Here is an 18,780-nt window from a genome sequence, read left to right as displayed (position 1 = left end):
TAGTCCAAAAACTAACTAAGTCCTAGTATCCGTATTTAGTAACGTTTAGCCTAAACTTTATCGTCTGACTGTTGCTTAGTCGCCATCGGCTATAAAAGGCTAAAAGAAATTGTACAGCCGGCTACAGAAGCTATTGGAAATCTTACAGCCGGCTTTAGGTCCATGGTATTTTGGAACACAGATTCTACTGCCAATTTTTACCAGGGGTTTAATAGGCTATCAAATAGCAGGGAGGAATGGACTGAATTTTGCAATATTAAGCTGCTACCTTGCACTTTTCTACTGAGGTCATGCAACCTTCCACCAGAAAATACCTGAATATGTAAGCAGGTCCTAATTTTGTGCAAAAGAATCTTAATTTGGTGGGAAAATTACCGTGTATGATTTTCATTCATAGATTCACTTCTAAGTAGTTAGTTTTTAAGCTCCAGCAGTTTAGTAGGTTCAGCGCTATGAGTAATTTGCACTGGAAAAAACCACATTGGATCTAGAGTCCAGACTCTTAAAAACGTCGACAAGAAAAAGTATCTTGATTCAATCAGTATCTGGCTTAAATCAAGAACCAAACCTCTTAATGTAAGCGGATTTCGTTTTGATTCAAGCAAAAATCCGATTGAATTAAGAGTTTGTGAATTTTTCATTTTACCAGGTTGATAAATGAGTTTTACCTCCAGGAACCACCAGTACAACCAGGAAGAAAAAATAAATAAATCAGGTAATACTGAATTAAGAGTATTTTTTCTTTTCAATGTTTTTAAGAGTCTGGACTCTAGATCCAATGTGTTTTTTTTTCCAGTGTGATCGTAAAATCCATTGTCTGCAATTTTGATCCCGAGCAAGATATCTTGAATGTTTTTCTCTCTCGTAGTGTCATAGTTGCTCATTTTTACTTAGCACGCCAGGGCCCAGGACTGCACCGGCTAGCGCCGCGTTTCGTTTGATGAATGAACCACTAATTACAGAAGAGCCTCCAGAGGGTCGTGCAGCAGAGGAAACAACGGCCAAGATAATGGCATCATGTCGCCATGGCAACGAAACTCGTGGCTGCCGACTGAGCGCGACAAAACCACCGCTTAGCCCACCTGAAAACGTGTAAAATGATATCATTTTTACGGGCTCCCGGCAACCGCGTGAGCTTAAAAGTATTTCAAATCTTTGGCCGCAATGCACTATGGCGCGCGTTGAATTTTAATGTTCGCAACATCCTCTCGAGTGAGATTCACGCGCGGGACCTTGTTTTTGCTGCGAGATCGGACGCTTGAAGCGGCAGCGTTGCCAGTTGGGCGTATTTCCCACCTAAAAACGACCATAATAGCATATCGACACATAGTGAATCGAGTAAATTAGAGAGATCGGACTTGAAATTTTTGACTTAAACTGCAAGTTTTGATGTTTCTTTCGTCACATTTTGGATTTTAAGGGGTGTTTCGAGAAGAAAATTTTTCGAGGAAACCGATTTAGCCACTTTTAGAACCTCAAAGTTTTGTAAAAACGGAGTTATGAGCGTTTAAAGTCTCCAAATCTTGTCCGACCTTTCCTATTGACACGATCCACTGAACGACGGTGAAACTGCCAGACCACGTACGTATCAGTGGCACAGCGTGAATTGCGATTTATCGATTGTTATGCCATATAAACCTGTGGAAAAGGATCGATAAACAGGGCGTTCGCAGCGGGCACCTTGATGATCGATTCTTTACCATGGGTTTAAATGACATAACAATCGATATATCGCAATTCACGCCACGCCACTGGTACGTATTGGTGGATCTAGCTACTATCAACCAAGAATTGATAAGAAACATCTCCACTATGGCTCTTAGAATCTAAGATTTTTCTCAGCGTACGAAACAAAACTTTTAAAAGTGAGAAGGAACGTATTAATAAAAATAGTCATGCCTTTGTGACGTAATCTCGCGAATACAATTTTCAGAAAATTTTTAGGAAATTGGATCTTGAAAATGTTCACCTATTGTGTTCGTTCGCGTCACATGGTTTGCTCGGCGAAGAAACTTCTATAAATTGTAACTCATTCTCCCATCGCAGCATTCGAATTTAAAGTTCATATACAAGCTCTTTTGCATTTTTTCTGCTTTAAGCGCATTTTCACGACATAATAAAATTTCACACAATTCCTTCATCTATGATACTTGTGTGATTGTTGCGAGTTCAAGTTCAACTAAATTTTTGTTTTTAAGAACAATGTCATCTATTTAAACCGAGCTGGGGTGCCATAAATTTTTGCTCATTTCATTGCGTGTTTTTTGAAAATTTTATTCCATTGATGATGATTTCAGGAGCTTCGAGAGATCACCCGAGGAGCTAGAAATGATTTATGAGGAACTTTTACACCTGAGAGCTTTATCGCACCTCTCTCACTCCGTCAAGAGGGAGTTGGCTGCGGTCATCAAATTTGAAGCCCATCCTGTAGCGGGACAAACACGTTAGTTTGAAAAGAATCCTTATTTTTAACGAGTTGGCCGGTGGAAATTTTTGCTAGTAGGCAACACTTTGTTATGTCCACTTGGACGCGTGTGAAACAGCCAACATTTATCAAGCCAGTCTTGATCGATTTTTTACTCCAGATTGAAGGGAGGGCATGGATTCGATCGACATGAATCGATCGACACCGATTCGATTGACAAATTATTACAAACCTGGTGTCGATTCGATCGACATAAATCGATCGAAAAACAAGAATCGATGTGAGTCAATCGACACCGATTCGATCGGAAACCGTGAATCGGTCGGTAAAACCGTGAGTCGATCGAATTTTGTCGATCGAATGGGTGTCGATTGATTCACGTCGATCGATTCACGTTTTTATTTTTCGATCGATTCATGTCAATCCAATCAAAACGGGGTTTTTTTTTTAAATTGACTGTCTATCGAATCGGAGTCGATTGATTCAAATTAGTCGATCGATTCACGTTCTTGTTTTTCGATTGATTCATGTCGATCGAATCCATACCCTCCAGATTGGAATAGAGGAAAAACACATTGTCTCGTAATTTTTTTATTTTTTAATACAGTAAGATTGTTGAAACGAAGACTATTTTCGTTGGAAAAACTGAATGAAGATTAGTTAGCTCTACGTTCACTAAGTATTACGTCAACGCCTGAAGTAAAGGCGTACCTTTAATTCCACTTAAGCCCCGAAAGGCATGGAGTTATACGGAGGTTACGGCTCACGTGGAGATTCAGAGACGCCCTTGCATCAGAGGAGCGACGATTTGTCATTGGCGAATGCAGCAAATTGGCAACATTGTTTTACCCCACTTAAACCTATGGAAATGTATCGATTCTCGGAGGGGCCAGGTGCTCCGACAAGAATCGATTATTTAGCATAGGTTAAATGGAGGAAATGCGGTGTTGCCAAATTGCTTGATCCGCCTCTACGATTTGTACCTGTGCATTGAAATATGCATGCAAGTTTGCCCCGCCCTCTCCTTTAAATCTCACAACTTCCTCAAGAATATATCATGTTCTCTTTTTTTCAACAGTTTTCCGACAAGGCGAAGATGGCAAATCGTGGTACATAATTTTACAAGGCTCAGTAGACGTTGTCATTTATGGCAAAGGAACTGTGACGTCACTACACGCTGGAGATGACTTCGGGAAATTGGCACTTGTCAACAATGTTCCGAGGTAAAATTTTCATACATCGATTAGTTTATTCATAATATTTTTTGTCTTCCTTTCGATATTTATTCCAACTTCATTCGCCCGACAACAAATGATAGATGAACTGGACACGATGACATTAATTGATGGCAATTAAACCAGGAGAGAGCAAGCCGGAAGAGTATATGCCATTATCTATTTTATTTTTTTATCATTTTTTTTTCTTAAGTGCCCTCTTCCTCTGTAATTTCACGATTTTTTTCCCTCGTTTCGCCAAAACCATCATCTCCTTCTCCCCATGGACCCAAAACATCTTTCTTTCTCTTTTACTTCGCTTTCAAACGTGCATTGTCAGTGTGAATGTACATGTCAGGGCATGAAAAGGATACTTTTGCAACCCCTTCCCTAAATCCAAGGGGAGAAGGCGAGATGAGAGTGAGCTTTCCCAGTTTGTCAAAATAGTGGGGAATGGGGGGAAAAGAGTGTTTGAAAAAAAGCATGAAAAAGGACGGTTTTTTTACATAAAAACCATTGATTCGTCCCCACTTCTCCTCTCTCGCACCCTGATTCGAGTGTTGGGCAAATTTTGAACACAAAGAGACAGATTTTATTTGCAGTGATCGGATTTCAGATTTTTAAAATAGATCGTCAGCACAATTCAGGTACTTAATACACGCCACGCTTCCCGGCACTTTTTTTCCCTGCGCGATGACTTGATGCGGGCTGCCAAATTTATTTGATTTTACATTGTGAAAACCAGTATTTTATCCTTGGTGTTTTTTGTTAATGTCAAACGGCAAAATCTACAATTTACAGAGGAGGCGAGGAGTTTATTACATATTACTTGGAAAATGGAACATCTCGTGACACGGAGCATTAAGGGAGAATTCGAGGCTAATTTTGAGCTTTATTCACGTCTCGATCAAAAATACAAAGATCGCGCATTGCGATAAGCTCCGATTTGTTCGGAGAATGTATTGCGATTTTATCGACGTCCATTCATCGCAATATTTTCGGATAAAAAATTGTGATAAATTGAAATAAACTTTCAATTTCATCAATCGCGATTTTGTAGAGATGAATTTGCGATAATATTAAGGATAACAGCTCAGATGCTAATGATCCTAGCGGTTTTATCGCCAGAAAATCGTAAAAAAAAATCGCGACTTAATTTCAAAATATCGCGATTTTTCCAGTGAAAAATGTTACGCGAAAAGTTCCAAAGCTGATATTTTTTTTTAATAAATTGGTGAAAATTGAGAGGCGGAAAGTTTCTGCTTAGTGTTACGTAATTCATCAAAAGTGACCAAGGTTTTATATTCCCGTCGCGTTACAATGGAGAGAGAAGGGTGAAAGAAAAAAAAAAAAAAAAGGTCACGGAAAAGTTGACTTCCGTCCTCTCCTACGGGAAGCCTTTTTTATCGTAATTTTGCTGCATCGTTTGTCTGTGCAATACATCGCATCTCCATCCAATCATGAAAGTTGGACAAGAACTGACTTTGAATTACTGGTAATCGGGGACGGAACATGGCCGAGAAAAATAAATGGCTACTTCACTGCCCCATGAAAAGAGTAAGAATTTATGGGTCCGAAGTATGAGGCAATAAAAAAGAGCGCATTGCAAATGTAACCGAGTGGAGCATTGAATGAGATACGAGCCGGCTAAAATAAATTATTTATGGCTATCGGCGCGGCGAGCAATTCGAGGTAACTCTTTTCCCTGTCGTCCTATTTCTCTCTCCGATGTTATTTTTGTCATAGCATGGCGAGATCGTTTTACAGGCAATATTTTGAATGCAATTAAAATTAGATTGCTAATGTTGACACTTCGTGCTGCTTACAGCCTCATTTTCTCTCGTGTAAGGCACATTTTGGGCTGTTGCCATAAATGTCGCCTAGTGTCTCAGAATTAATAAAAATTTTAGCCGTAGTTTTGAAAAAATACATTTTTCCAGGTTCTTCCGACTGAATCTCATCAGCTGCTGTTTACATGGAATCATTTGCTGGACAAACGCACTGATGAAATGATCCGAAAGACCATTTTTCATAACGAAATTCTCTTTGTTTTAAGATAACTTTTTTGTTCAGTGAAAGGATTTTTTCGTATTTCAGATGATTTTTTTTATTTTCAAGAAAAACAATTTAATTTGCCATTAATGGTAAACTAATGTTTCTTCAAATAAACAAAAAAAAATACTTGCGTTGGAACAATAATGTCTTTCACTTAAAACAAATTTTCTTTTCGCAAAAAGATATTTCCTTTCCCAAAAATTTTCTTTAAATCAAAGCGAATTTTGTTTTAATTTAAAAAAAAAATTCCTGACCACTTTTTTCGATGCATGCCAAACATTGAAGGATCTAGTGCATAAATATGCTTTGATACGTTTTTAGAAAAATCAAATGATATATTGCTAAGAAAATACCACAACGTTATGGCACTGATATTGAAGGGCTTTGAGTGACTTCTTGTTCTAAGATCAAATCTTAAAATAAAAATTCACCGCTGTCTAAAAGAAACCTTCGAATTCTTTTGATCCAAATGGAACCGTGTTCCCTTTCATGTTTTCAGAGCAGCCAGTATCGTTCTGAGAGAAGACAACTGCCAATTTCTACGGGTCGACAAGGAGGACTTCAACAGGATCCTGAAAGATCTCGAGGCCAACACAGTAAGACTGAAAGAGCACGGCAAAGATGTTCTCATACTGGAAAGGATGTCTACGCCGCAATCTCACTATAAGTAAGTAACCTTTTTCTCTTGGGGCTCTTTGTGAAATCGTATGAATGTCAGACAAAACTAAAGAAAATATTAGACCTAAAATCGCTATTGTATTGTATGCAAATCTATTATAGATGACGATGGTTAAATCATCCTATTCATGCTTCCGATTGCGGTGTTTACGCAGGTACACAGTCGTGGCTGGAACTCCACAAAAGATGCTGGAACATCTTCTGGAGACCCGGCTTGGTGGTGGAGTATCTGCAGGCAGCACCATCGATCCTTGCCTGGATGACTTCCTCCTCACGCACATCGTTTTCTTCCTCACCAGATCTTTAGTACAAGAACTCAACAAACAATATCCTTTTCAAACACCACTTTACAACCATTCGCTTTTCATTCCGCCTTCGAATCATTTCGAAAAAAGGCCTCCTAGGACATGCGTAGCAGTGGCGAGGCGCGATAATCGACTATCGATACAATCCAATTTGAAGCTATGGAAAAGAATCGATTATTACGGTATTCGTTGCGGACGCTCTGATAATCGATATTTTTGCATAGGTTTGAATGGCATATCAATCGCAAAACACGCCACGTCACCGTGCGTAGGAGCCGTGAGTAGCTATTTGCTTCCGCATTAAATTTGTCCTGGAGCTGCTCATTCGTTGGAAGCACAACGTTGGCGCAACGATGCAGGGCCGTTTACCCGACAAAAATTCGCACCAGGTGTTGTTCCAATTGCGGATTAAATTAACGTTCCGATTGAGCATGTTTTGATGGTGAACGGAAAAATAGTCAGCGATGGTTAACATGTAAAATACAAAGAATCAGCTGGGGCGAATATCGAGGCTTTAATTTGCATTTCGGGCATCTTGGATTTTTTGGATGACGTAGGTCAGTATGGACAACTTTTATCATCGATTTTCTTGGAAATGGTGTACTTAATGAAAAAATGACTTCTATATAAAGTGTTTGAAATTATGAGTTGATTTCAAACAAAAAAGTCGGACGTTATGGTCCGTTTTTTATAGGTACCTCGAATTCTAGATTTTGCTGGCCATGTTGTATACCGAACTTACATCCTCAAGATGCAAACACCCCTTTTTTTCCATGGGAATGCATTAATTTTTTTTGCATTAATTTAAAATTTCTTTTAATTTTGTCTGTCGGATCTTGGCACCCAATCGATGGATGCAATTTAAGCCAAAGCACATCCATCGAATACAAAAGTATCGAGTTTCTTGGAATCAACAGCTGCGGCGAAACAGCAAAGCTGAAACGATCGATAGTCGAAACGATTATATTAAAAACAAAACTTACAATCAGGCTATTATTACTAGGCGTCTAATGTTACAGTCACACTAGTTTTCCGTGTAGGTAAGCATAGTTCATTAAAAATAAGAAAGTAAAATATGATACTACACTTTCCCAATATTTTTTTTTTCCAATAAAAGCGATGAGCTCTTTTCCTTGACTGGTTGAATTCACCTATCATGCAGATTCAGTCACGCAGGATCGTGACTTTCTAATGACGTGTCGCAGAAAAGTCGTTCAATTCGTCTATCAATGGGTCGTTACGATCAGGCATCCTGTCTTCGACGACCCAACGTCGCAGAATTTTATAGAGGTAGGACTCGAAGTATTTGCACAAAGGTTCACCATTCCGCTATTTATCCAGGCATTCTCTGTAAATTATAATTATTTTATACTGTATGATATGAATTATTTTTTAAGGTTACTTTTCTTTAGGGCGTTTCATCATTGGGGGAGGGGGGTTACAAACCCCTCCCTGACTTCTTTTCTACGCCTTTATGTTGCTTTAACAAAGGATTCGACCGTTTTTTTCTTCACTTTCGATGATCGGCCATTGATGCGTAACATCGAAAAAATATGACCATAATTAAATTACAATGGCTATAATAAACTTGTTAAAATGGCAACAACGCTCAGAAAGCACTGAAAAGGCTGTGGTCACTATTACATCATAATACACGGGTACCCGGTGCATCTGACAATTTTTGGCTGCTGAAAAGCGCAATTCCATTACTTCATTCTTTTTTAAAACAGAAAAAAAAATTATAATTTTCAACTTGGCAACGCTGCAGCAGGGAGAGAAGTTTTTACCTGTCTTAAAAATTTTAGAAATATACTCATTTTATCCTTGTCAATGGAAGGCAGGAGAGTATCAAGTAAAGATTGACATAGGTATTTACTTAAAGGACCAATTAGTTAAAATCTAGGACTTATACTTATTGTTACTTTAAATTAGCTTACCGAAGTTGAAATTTTCAAAACTTAAACCGGCTGCCACTTTAAGACAATGATAGAAAATTTCAGCTGTGAGCAATAATCATTTTTGGTGTTTTTTTCCCACTATTTTTCTAGGAGGAATGTAGTCATGACAGTAAAAAATTGAGAACTTCATCAGGTAACTTGCTTAAATCGATGACAATTATAATTTTTGTACAGCGCGGCGTGAGTGTCAGTACCCTTTTCGTATCCTGATATTGACCTGATAATGTGTACAAGACGTAACACCAGTTTTGCCGTTTTCTTGTTACCCTTTTCTACGCCCCGAGCAGCGGGCGGTGATGAGAATCAAGCCAAGTTAGGTTCGGTTGGGTTAAGCAACTAAACTAACTCCGCGGTGGTGCTTAGGGTATCCAGCAAAATTGAAGGCGCTTCGCTGCGTTCTTCTTGTAGATCAGTTTTATAACTCTCACAGTGTGCCTGAGCACATTAATATAAAATTGAAATGCCTTCTAATGGAACCTTCAAGACCTTGTGGTACCTCCACTAACATTCTAGCCAGAAATTAAAATACCCTAAATAAAAATTTTAGACCCTTAGAACACTAACCTAGCATTACTCATAGATTAATGATGATTGTTGCAGGATTTAGCGGCAACAGTTGAAAGTGATAGCGGTCAAACCGAGGAAGCCAGTTTAATGCACAGAGTAATGTCTTTATTACGAAGGTATCAACAAGACACAAGTGTCATTAATAAGTGGAAGCTGCCACCTACTGGACAACCTGTCACTTTGTTTTCAGATCCTGTGGATGGAAAAAAGTTATCAAACGTAGCAATAAGACCAAATGACGAAAGTAAGTTTCCTGTAACTACGCTATGAGTTGGAAAAGAGATTGTGACCCTCAAATCTTATAACTTTGCTTACATCGAGCATTTTCTTAGCGTAAACCTCCATCCTTGCCAATTTCCTCAGCCTCAAATTTTCAGATTAGACCAAACGAGGGGCTTGGAGGACGAGGCGCATAAGTGCAGTTTTTGCTATTTCGAGAAATGTATGTTGGAAGTTTTGAAAGTAAATGGATCCTTCAGCCGGAGAGAAAGTTCAAACTGGACCTTTTGATGCTTAATACCGTTGTGATACCTTTGACGATCAATCTTACAATATTTTATGAGGGATTATACCAAATTGTAACCCTACACTCCGAAGTTCCAACTTGATAAGCCGCCCCTCCCCCTCCTCCCTAAATTTATTCAGGCTTCTATCGAGTGCCTCTAGATCCCACCTTCTAAAAATTACAAAAAAAAAAAAAAAAAAAAACTCGTTGAAAGTCGTAATTTTTTCAGAATTTCTTCTTTCCTTCTTTTTGACCTCCTCAGATTTGGATCTACCGGCACATTCAGCCTTACCAATACGGTAGAAATGAGGGGAGAAAAAAAAGAAGGAAAAAAAGCAGCCCGAACTGTATGTAACAAGGTGGAGAAATGGTGGTGGGTCAACACCATTTCGCGGGGAAAACAAAGCCAAGAAAGTCCAAAAATTTCAATCAGAGGAATTATATTTTTTTCATGTTTCCGGTTCTAATTGAAATTTTTGGCATTTCTTGGCTTTGTTTTCCCCGTGAAATGGTGTAGGCCCACCACCATTTCTCCACCTTGTCTTTTGGTGGGTTATTCATAACCTTCCATTTTCGTCATTTTTCTGCCCTGAGGGCAAAACTCCGTTTTGGGATGATCCCTAATTTTAATTTAATTGGTTCCATTCCAGAGCTCACGTAAAAAATGAGTTATACCCCTACGTTCGAGGAACGACGTTTTGTCTTACCATTTTAAACAACTTCTTTCCGAAGTGTCTAACATAACTGGCAAATGCCCGTGTGGAGCTACTCTGAGTAAGCTAATCTTGCTCCACGAATTATGACCCTAAGTTAAAGTATCTGAATATTGCTTTTTTCCAGTAATTTTCCGCGTATATTGTGCCGATCACACGTACTGCACTCTAAGGTTTCCAATTTCGGCGACTGCGGAGCAAATAAAAGTGTCGGCTGCTGAGAAACTGGGACTGAAACATCAAGCCTCGGACTTGTTACTCGTAGAAGTAACGACAGCAGGAGAGAAAGTGCCTCTACATGATAGTATAGTGTCTGTGCCTACCGCTTTAACTCTTAACGGGCGATTATTTATCTCGCCCAAGGACCACTTAGATGCATTGGTGAGTGCAATCATGATTAGCTGTATTAAATGGTCTCTCTCTATAACAAAAACTAAAAAAATACAAAGGACCATCGATTTCCTTGCTGTAGAGAAGGTCTCGTTATAACGGTAGTCGATCAAAACGAGACAGACGACTCATCATCAATGATTCATTAGACTAAAATACCGTTTACGGCAGCAGAAACTCCACGATTCCTTGATCCTAGGATTTCAGGCTTGCAGTCCGGTACCGAGAAATTACGAATTCTCAACGATTAAAGCGCGCAACGTCGCGTCGCCGGCGGAACGTAGTGAACACGCAATGCGTACGCGATGCGTGAAGTATTCATGGAGTCTTGTAGGCGCCAATATGAGCCGACGGCCGACCGTGTCGTTTGGCGCAATGCGTGAAGTATTCCAACAGTCTTGTAGGCGCTAATATGCATTCTACGCCGACCGCACTGTGTTGGTCGCGATTAGTTAGAGTAAATTCGCGGAATCAAGTTTTTCAACTTGATACTAATAATATTTTGCACACTCTGTATGAATTACGGACATTTAAAATCATTATTTACAAGCGGTTAACACCATGCCCACACCTCTTGTGAAACTGCACTGAATTTTCCTAAACTGTACTAAATGTGCAAGAAAAACAATTATTATATAAAACTTGCAGTGTGGTAAGAATTTTTGACTTTTTGTTTCTTATCTACGTCTAGACCTGCGTACCAGAGCAAGAGACGGCAGTGGAAGGAATGGAGGGTGTTGACATGGAATTTTTTAGCACACGGGAGCTGGCTTATCATTTGACTATGTTCGATTGGGATCTTTTCTGGTGTGTTCATGAGGTAAGATACTCGTTTTTCAGCATCTTTAATTTTCGAAATTTCCCGTTTTGATAAATTATTTGACCAATTTGATTATTTTATAATTTTATCATGTTCGATTTTTAAAAAAACAAATTCTACGCTGTAAATTCTATCGAACTTCAGGACACTTGACCAAAATTACTGCACCGCTTACTCTCTGATTTAATCACAGGAATTGTGTCAAATGTAATAATATTCTCAAAATGCCTTGCACCCTCTTACCTAAGGCTCGTGCAAATGACCGTACGTCTCCGAGTAAACATTTCTAAACTGTTTGCAAACTGTTTCTAGATGGCAAACTCTGTGGGGCATCCAGGCCCATCTCAGTTGATCTTACAGGATAGAATTATGTTTTTACATCATAAAATCTTCTAAGAATTTTGGATGCCCCCTGAAAAAGATTCAATTTGATGCGATTCCGTCAATGATGTTCTCAAAATATGTACTTGTCACTCGATCGTTTTTCTCATGAAATGAATCAATTGTTTTCAGTATGAGTTGCTGTATCACACATTCGGGAAGCATAGGTTTCAACAAATCACTGCAAACTTGGACGTTTTCCTAAGGAGATTCAATGAAATTCAATATTGGGTTATAACAGAAATCTGTATGGCCACAAGCATTAGCAAAAGAGTTCAAATTTTAAGGAAAATGATCAAATTAGCTGCTTAGTAAGTAGATCACCTTCTAATTATTCTTCACCGAAGTATCTGCTCAGCTGTGGCATTTTTTGCCTTGTAATGATTATTTCTTGTTTGAAATGGTTTAATTTTCTCATTTCAAACATTGGCTCATGCTTTCTTAAGATTCAGATAATCCACTGAAAAAAAAGCGAAAGGAGGCAGAGAGGTTGGTTGAGAGGGAGAGAGAGAGGGAGATTTTTCCTGTACAGAGTTTAGAAACAAGCCGATAAAATTTCAGCGAAGTTCGTCATTTCATTAGTGTTGCAGCTGTAGGTCTACAGGCTATGAGAGACTAAGTTTAAGACTAAGTTTGAGACTTTTGCATGAGAAATAACGGTTTCTGGGGCTGTAATCTCTCTGAGCTAGACACAAAATATTATTTCGTCTCTTTTGCCATTAAGGTGGAAGTAAGACAATCAGTTTCATAGTATTTCAGACAAATTATGCGGAGTGGCATTGAAAAAGATGCTTGGACGTAACTTTGTCTATTCAAAGGATACCTGTATTGCATACCCCCCAAAAAACAGGCGTTTCAATTTTCAGTGCACTCTTAAAGATGCATGCAGTTTCTATTCTAAAACACAATATTGTTACAAGCAAGAGTCCGTTACTCTTAGGTACTACCCATGGGAGAGTTTGTTGCAGCTGACATATTTACGTAACGTTTCCGTATGATTACGGATTAATTGCACACATCGCAACATGAACCTCATTATTAACCATTCATTTTATTTTTGTGGTATCATTGCTTTATTATATATTTTTCAGCTGTAAGGGTTACCGAAATTTAAACGCATTCTTCGCAGTGATAATGGGCTTGAGTAATGTAGCAGTTAGTCGATTATCCTTGACTTGGGAAAAATTACCGTCTAAGTCTAGAAAATTGTTCACCGAACTAGAAGCGCTCACAGATCCGGGCAGAAACCACAGAGCTTATCGCACAGCAGTTGGAAAATTGCAATCGCCTTTTATTCCTTTCATGCCTCTAATTCTCAAAGGTTGGTGACTATTTATTTAATTGGAAAATTTATTTATTTCATACAAATTTATTTTATTTAATTTATCGTAACATTTTTATTAACCGAATGCATTTTTTTACATATCCTAATGAGAGAATGCATTAAAAAAGATGACACAAAATATCAAAAACGGCCAACTACGTTTCCGAAATATGACAAGACTTTTACACATTTCGTTTAATAATTATTTGGCACTTACTTGATTATTTTTTAACGGTTGAGCCGAGCCCTGGTAAAAATTGGCAGTAGAATTTGTGTTCCAAAATACCATAGACTACAGCCGGCTGTAAGATTTCAAATAGCTTCTATAGCCGGCAACACTATTCTTATAGCCTTTTACAGCCGATGGCGATTAAGCAACAGCCAGACGATAAAGTTTATGCTAAACGTTACTAAATACGGATACTAGGACTTAGTTAGTTTTCGGACTATTGCTCTCTTTTTGGGCCGCAGTATCTTGATTTAATTTGCGAGGAAAGCTCCGTACTTTTGAAGGATGCCTGCCATTCCTAATATGTTGGAGCGCCTTCAATTTCGTATGATACTGTGCAATACCTCTGGTGTGAAATAGTTGCTTCAAGGGCCGCGGTACGCTGCGGCGCGGTGCGGCGGGCGGGCAGCCAGCGCTGAACGCGCATTGGCGCGCCTACAAACCTAACAGGGATACTTCACGCATTGCGCAATGCGTGAAGTATCCCTGTTAGGTTTGTAGGCGCCAGTGCGCCGCTGCCGCTCCGCTTTGTGTTTAGGGCTCTAATATTTAATCTCGCGGAGTCAGCGTTTTTCAACTAATGACTTTGAAATGTTTGCACACTCTGTATGGATTATTCTCATTTTAATTGATGAAAAAAAAATATGTAGTAAAGGAAAATATAATGTGCGTTTTGTAAATATTAAGGTGATTCCGTACAAACTTAAGGATTTACAAAGCACAATAATTTCTACACAATGTCTTATAGCCTTTTATAGCCGATGGCGAAAAAGCAACAGCCAGGCGATAAAGTGTAAAGCCCGGCGATAGGAACTATAGCCTGGCTGTATAATTTTTTATCGCTTCGTGTAGCCCGGTCGTATGATTTTTTTCACTTTCTACAGCCAGCTATATGATTTTCTATCGCCCTCCTCAGTCGGCTACAAGAATTCCTATGGTATTTTGGAACACAGCTCCTATCGCTAATTTTTACTAGGGAGTCTATGAACAGAAAGAGATACGAGACAATCCTGAGAAATAACTTTCAAAATTCCAATATTGCTGCATACAATGTTCCATCCAAGTGGAAATTAGTAACTTTGAAAAAAAAATTATTCTGGATTCTGCATATTTCTGACTGCATTCACACCATGAATATGAGCCGGAAATGGTCAATTCTGGTAATACCTACAAGGAACTTTATCGTTTTTGCGTGAGGATTGGGAGCCTTTAATTTTTAATTTCTTCCTAAGCTTTAACAAAGTTTAAAAGTTGTTAAATCCACTGTACTTCTTCGTTCTAATTTCTAAACTGCTTTTTGATAGTGATTTTTATTTTGCTTACACTCCTATAATTCCATACTTCCTTCTCTGCTTTCGTAACAGATATGGCGTTTGTTCATGAAGGCAACAAGACCATCGTTGATGGATTAGTAAATTTTGAAAAAATGCACATGTTGGGTCAAATAATGAGGACACTTAGATATTGCAGAAATAGGCATTTAGGTAAGTACCAAAAACTTACAAAATTATTTCAGCTAGTTTCATGAAATAGTGCTCCTGATTATTCTCTTTCTAATACTTCCTAAAAGATGATCAGACGACTGACTACCTAAATTTTGCAGGCAAATCCTCTCTTCAAGGAAATAACGTGGCACTAGAAATCTTTGAATATAAATATATGACGCTTGGGTAGGTATGCATAAGTTATGACCACGCCAGTGTCAAAAAAAAAACTCGAGCAGAGCAAATGCTACACTGATCAAAACTGACGTAAGCATTATTCACATTGGATTCAGTCTCTAACATCAATCTGATACTGAGAGTCAGATCTGCTCTGAAGGCAAACGTTATGAACTTCTCATTTTTATAACAGAAATGAACTCTTTGGAGTTCAACATCACTAACTATGATCATAATATAGTAGGATCAAAATGAGATTAGCTCACAATATTTTCAACAATTTTTTCATTTAATTTGACAAATAAAGTAATTTAATTCAAGGTGCTTTGGTTACTAAAATTTGTTTTTTCGTTGCATTTCAGTATTAGAGCCACCGTCTCCAAAAAACGAAAATGAGGCTGTAGCATACGTCCGCGGCCTCCGCACACTCAACAATCAGAGAGCTCTCACTAGCCTTTCAAATAAACTAGAGCCACGTAGATCATAAGTTTGAAACAGCTTCTTCCATTTAGCTTTAGCGTTTGAACAATCAGAGTTGGTAATATTTTAACGATTGATGACATTAAAATTCCTCTTTTAGGATGGTCATGCCGACTTTCTCTGACTTGTTAATTTGAAGTGTTTTCATGGTTGGAATTTGTGATCCTTGTGTGAATCCACACACGAGTATGTCATACGGTTTCATATTACCTATATTGACAGAAACTCTGGAAATCTTTTACCTTTTCTCCAGTTTTATCAAAAAGAGCAGTAAAGGGTCAAATTTTCCGAATCAAGTTTCCGTCAAAAAGCTTATCACAAGCTGAAAAAGCGCACATTTTTGAAAATTTATTTTTTCAAAAATTTGGTGGGTGCTAGATTTTGGCTTCAGCGATTAAAATTGGGTAAGAATAGATAACCCCATTTGATACTTGAGAAAAATTTCCAAAAGTTCTTCTAAGTAACTAGAAAAGAAGTTGCCAGTAAACCTATGTAACAATGTTTCACTCGTTCTTTCATCACAGCAAGTAACTACAAATAAGTATACAAATAGCAAACAGAACACGTTCAGCACATTCAAAAAGTTACTAAATTTTGAATCACATGCAAAAAATTCATAAGGTTACAAGGTCGTTTCATAGAATTTTTCACGAATTTTGTCAGCTATTTTAATTCTCATTTTTCATGAGCGTTTTTTCCCTACATATACGTTTGAAACTTATTTTCATCCTTAAATTTACTAAGTACATAGCACCTATGTCTTATTCAGCTGAGAAATTTTTTTTATTACCATTATCATTCTTCTTCGTTTCCAAAAGAATGGCTTTAGAAAAGCAACAAAGTAAGCAAAATAGATAATTTGTCAAAGTTCAAGATTATGACAAATTCTGTGTTTCCAGTCTCCTTTCATGAATTTTAAAATAGATAATTTGTCTGGCAACCTCTTGCGTTTATTACCTGATTATCATTATTCCACAGTCGCTTTCTTGTTGCACTTGTTTTTTAACTTATGTAAACTTAGAGATCTCTCTTTGAAGGGAATTCTTTCACCACTTCTTTGTAGCTAACTTGAGTGCTGCTCAATGAAGAAGGTGATTAAAAGTTCAACTCATCTTTATCAAAGATTCTTTGCTACATTAGCTACTATATTCGTAAATCACGTAATGGATAAGCTATTAACTACTAGTTCTGGAGCACAGTATCTCCTGTTAAATGAAAAATATACTATGCTGACCAAGTTTATGCACCTGATAAAGCACACATCATGTATTGTTCAACAGTTTACAAGATGAATAATGCATGAATTTTTTATTGATATTCATTCATTACATGCAATTGCCTTTCCTTTAGGGGTATCAAAAGGAGTCAACATTCTATCAGCACAGTTGTGTTACTAAACTTAGGAGAAGGTATACGGGTAAAGTATGCTGTTTCAAAAAAGAGAGAATAAATTGAAACAATTGAAAAGTAGGTTTAATTTAAGTCATGGAAGCAGTAAATTTACCAAAGAGACTGCTAGATTGAGATTAGCATATTTTGAAAACTCTGATTACTGTTATTGAAATAAACCAATGATACCATCAGACATGGAATTATGGGGGGAAAAAAGAAAAATAAAATCGCATCCACCCCCAGGCCTCCTTAGAAGTCTCTTAATAAAATCCTAGCGTCTAATTTGTTGCAAAATTCAAAATATCACAGTGATCCAAGGTCACCTGACAAATCTCCACTTTCTGCTTTGGTCAAAAACGTTCGACCAATCATGAGACGAACTAAAAATTACGAGCAAGAATCTTTCAGTTTATCACCGTCTCAAGGTTAAACTCTTGGTTTTTACGACTTTAAGATTGAGAGAGCTATAAAATAGATACTTCATGGGTCATGATTTGAAAGCTTGCAAATGGGAGACAGAGGGATATATGAAAGTAGGAAGAAAGCAGACAGTGGAGAGTGAGTGTGAAAAAAAAAGCACTGACACCCTGCAAATAATTCTAAAAACATCCTCCATTCAAGCAAGGGGTAAGGAGCAATAATCTGGCCACTTCCGGAATCCCGAGATTTTCCGATATTTTGCAGTCGATGACGTATGTTATGCAGAAACAGCTGTGTTTCAGCAATTCTCTCACTTTTCAGCTTCAAAACTTAGGCTTAAATTCGGGTCTGAAGGCAAAAATTCGCGTTTTTTCAATGTTCCATATTAGATTCCATGCTGGGCCCAAAGGATTTGGTATATGAGCTTTGGATATCATGTATGGAACCACTTGAGACGAAAAATATGTGAAGATGGTGAAACGAGTCCTTTTGGACCAGCATTGAATCTAATATGGGGCACTAAAAACATACAAATTTTTGTCTTTGGACCCAAGCAAGACTTCCACTTCACTATCCTTCTTTTTTATTCGTTTCCCGGGAGTCACAAAAAGAGATTGATAAAATAGTCATTGTACAGCCTATGACGGATTATGACGAGCTGAATGTTTAAGGCAAAAATTTGATACTTAAATGTTTAACCCACCGAAATCTAAATAACTGCATTCAAAGATATATTTTACCACCATTACTCTGTACATTTATACCAATGCATTGTGATATTAGTTTCTCCTTTTTTCTTGTAACGTTTTATTTTTTTTCACTTTTCTGAAAGGGTCCATCTTTTTAAGAAGTTTAATTTTTGTGTAAATATGAAATTTTAAGGATTATATTCTGTAAATATTTAATGAAAAGGAATGTTCTAAACATTGATTGAAATTCATACTTTACAAATTAAATATCAAATAAATATATTGAAATACTTGAAATGTTTGATTGTTCACCTTTTTTTTCCACCTGTAATAAAGATGGTCAGATCATATTGTGAAATTTCTGGGGCATATAAATATTTTCTGGTTGAAGTTTTCGATGGTTTAAAAAACTTGTGCTTATTTACAAAAAATATTAGATTTATTGGTTCAGGAGCACATGAATATATAGACTTGTCATAAAAGTTCCAAATTCATTTCCTCTGAAAGATTCCTTGATATCTTTTAGCTCTGTTGATTCAGGGATGCAGTGAAAATACAGATCCCTTCCCGACAA

The 18,780-nt window shown here is 37.7% G+C and overlaps 1 protein-coding gene across 1 annotated transcript in view; it reads left to right on the top strand.

Annotated features, from left to right (window-relative positions):
* The window catches only part of Epac (Exchange protein directly activated by cAMP), a 188,059-nt gene extending 169,556 nt beyond the window's left edge, over positions 1–18,503 (top strand). The window contains exons 10-21 of the mRNA XM_019061818.2: positions 2,298–2,443; positions 3,504–3,648; positions 6,194–6,361; positions 6,528–6,698; positions 7,829–7,967; positions 9,236–9,446; positions 10,548–10,801; positions 11,502–11,630; positions 12,144–12,322; positions 13,103–13,332; positions 14,929–15,048; positions 15,588–18,503. Of these exons, the coding sequence (XP_018917363.2) occupies positions 2,298–2,443; positions 3,504–3,648; positions 6,194–6,361; positions 6,528–6,698; positions 7,829–7,967; positions 9,236–9,446; positions 10,548–10,801; positions 11,502–11,630; positions 12,144–12,322; positions 13,103–13,332; positions 14,929–15,048; positions 15,588–15,712 (2,017 nt within the window). The 3' untranslated portion in view covers positions 15,713–18,503. The remainder of the gene's footprint in view (positions 1–2,297; positions 2,444–3,503; positions 3,649–6,193; positions 6,362–6,527; positions 6,699–7,828; positions 7,968–9,235; positions 9,447–10,547; positions 10,802–11,501; positions 11,631–12,143; positions 12,323–13,102; positions 13,333–14,928; positions 15,049–15,587) is intronic.
* The last annotated feature ends 277 nt before the right edge of the window (positions 18,504–18,780 follow it).

This window comes from Bemisia tabaci, chromosome 3, assembly GCF_918797505.1.
Source record: "Bemisia tabaci chromosome 3, PGI_BMITA_v3".
Taxonomy (NCBI): domain Eukaryota; kingdom Metazoa; phylum Arthropoda; class Insecta; order Hemiptera; family Aleyrodidae; genus Bemisia; species Bemisia tabaci.
This window is presented reverse-complemented; position numbering and strand designations above follow the sequence as displayed.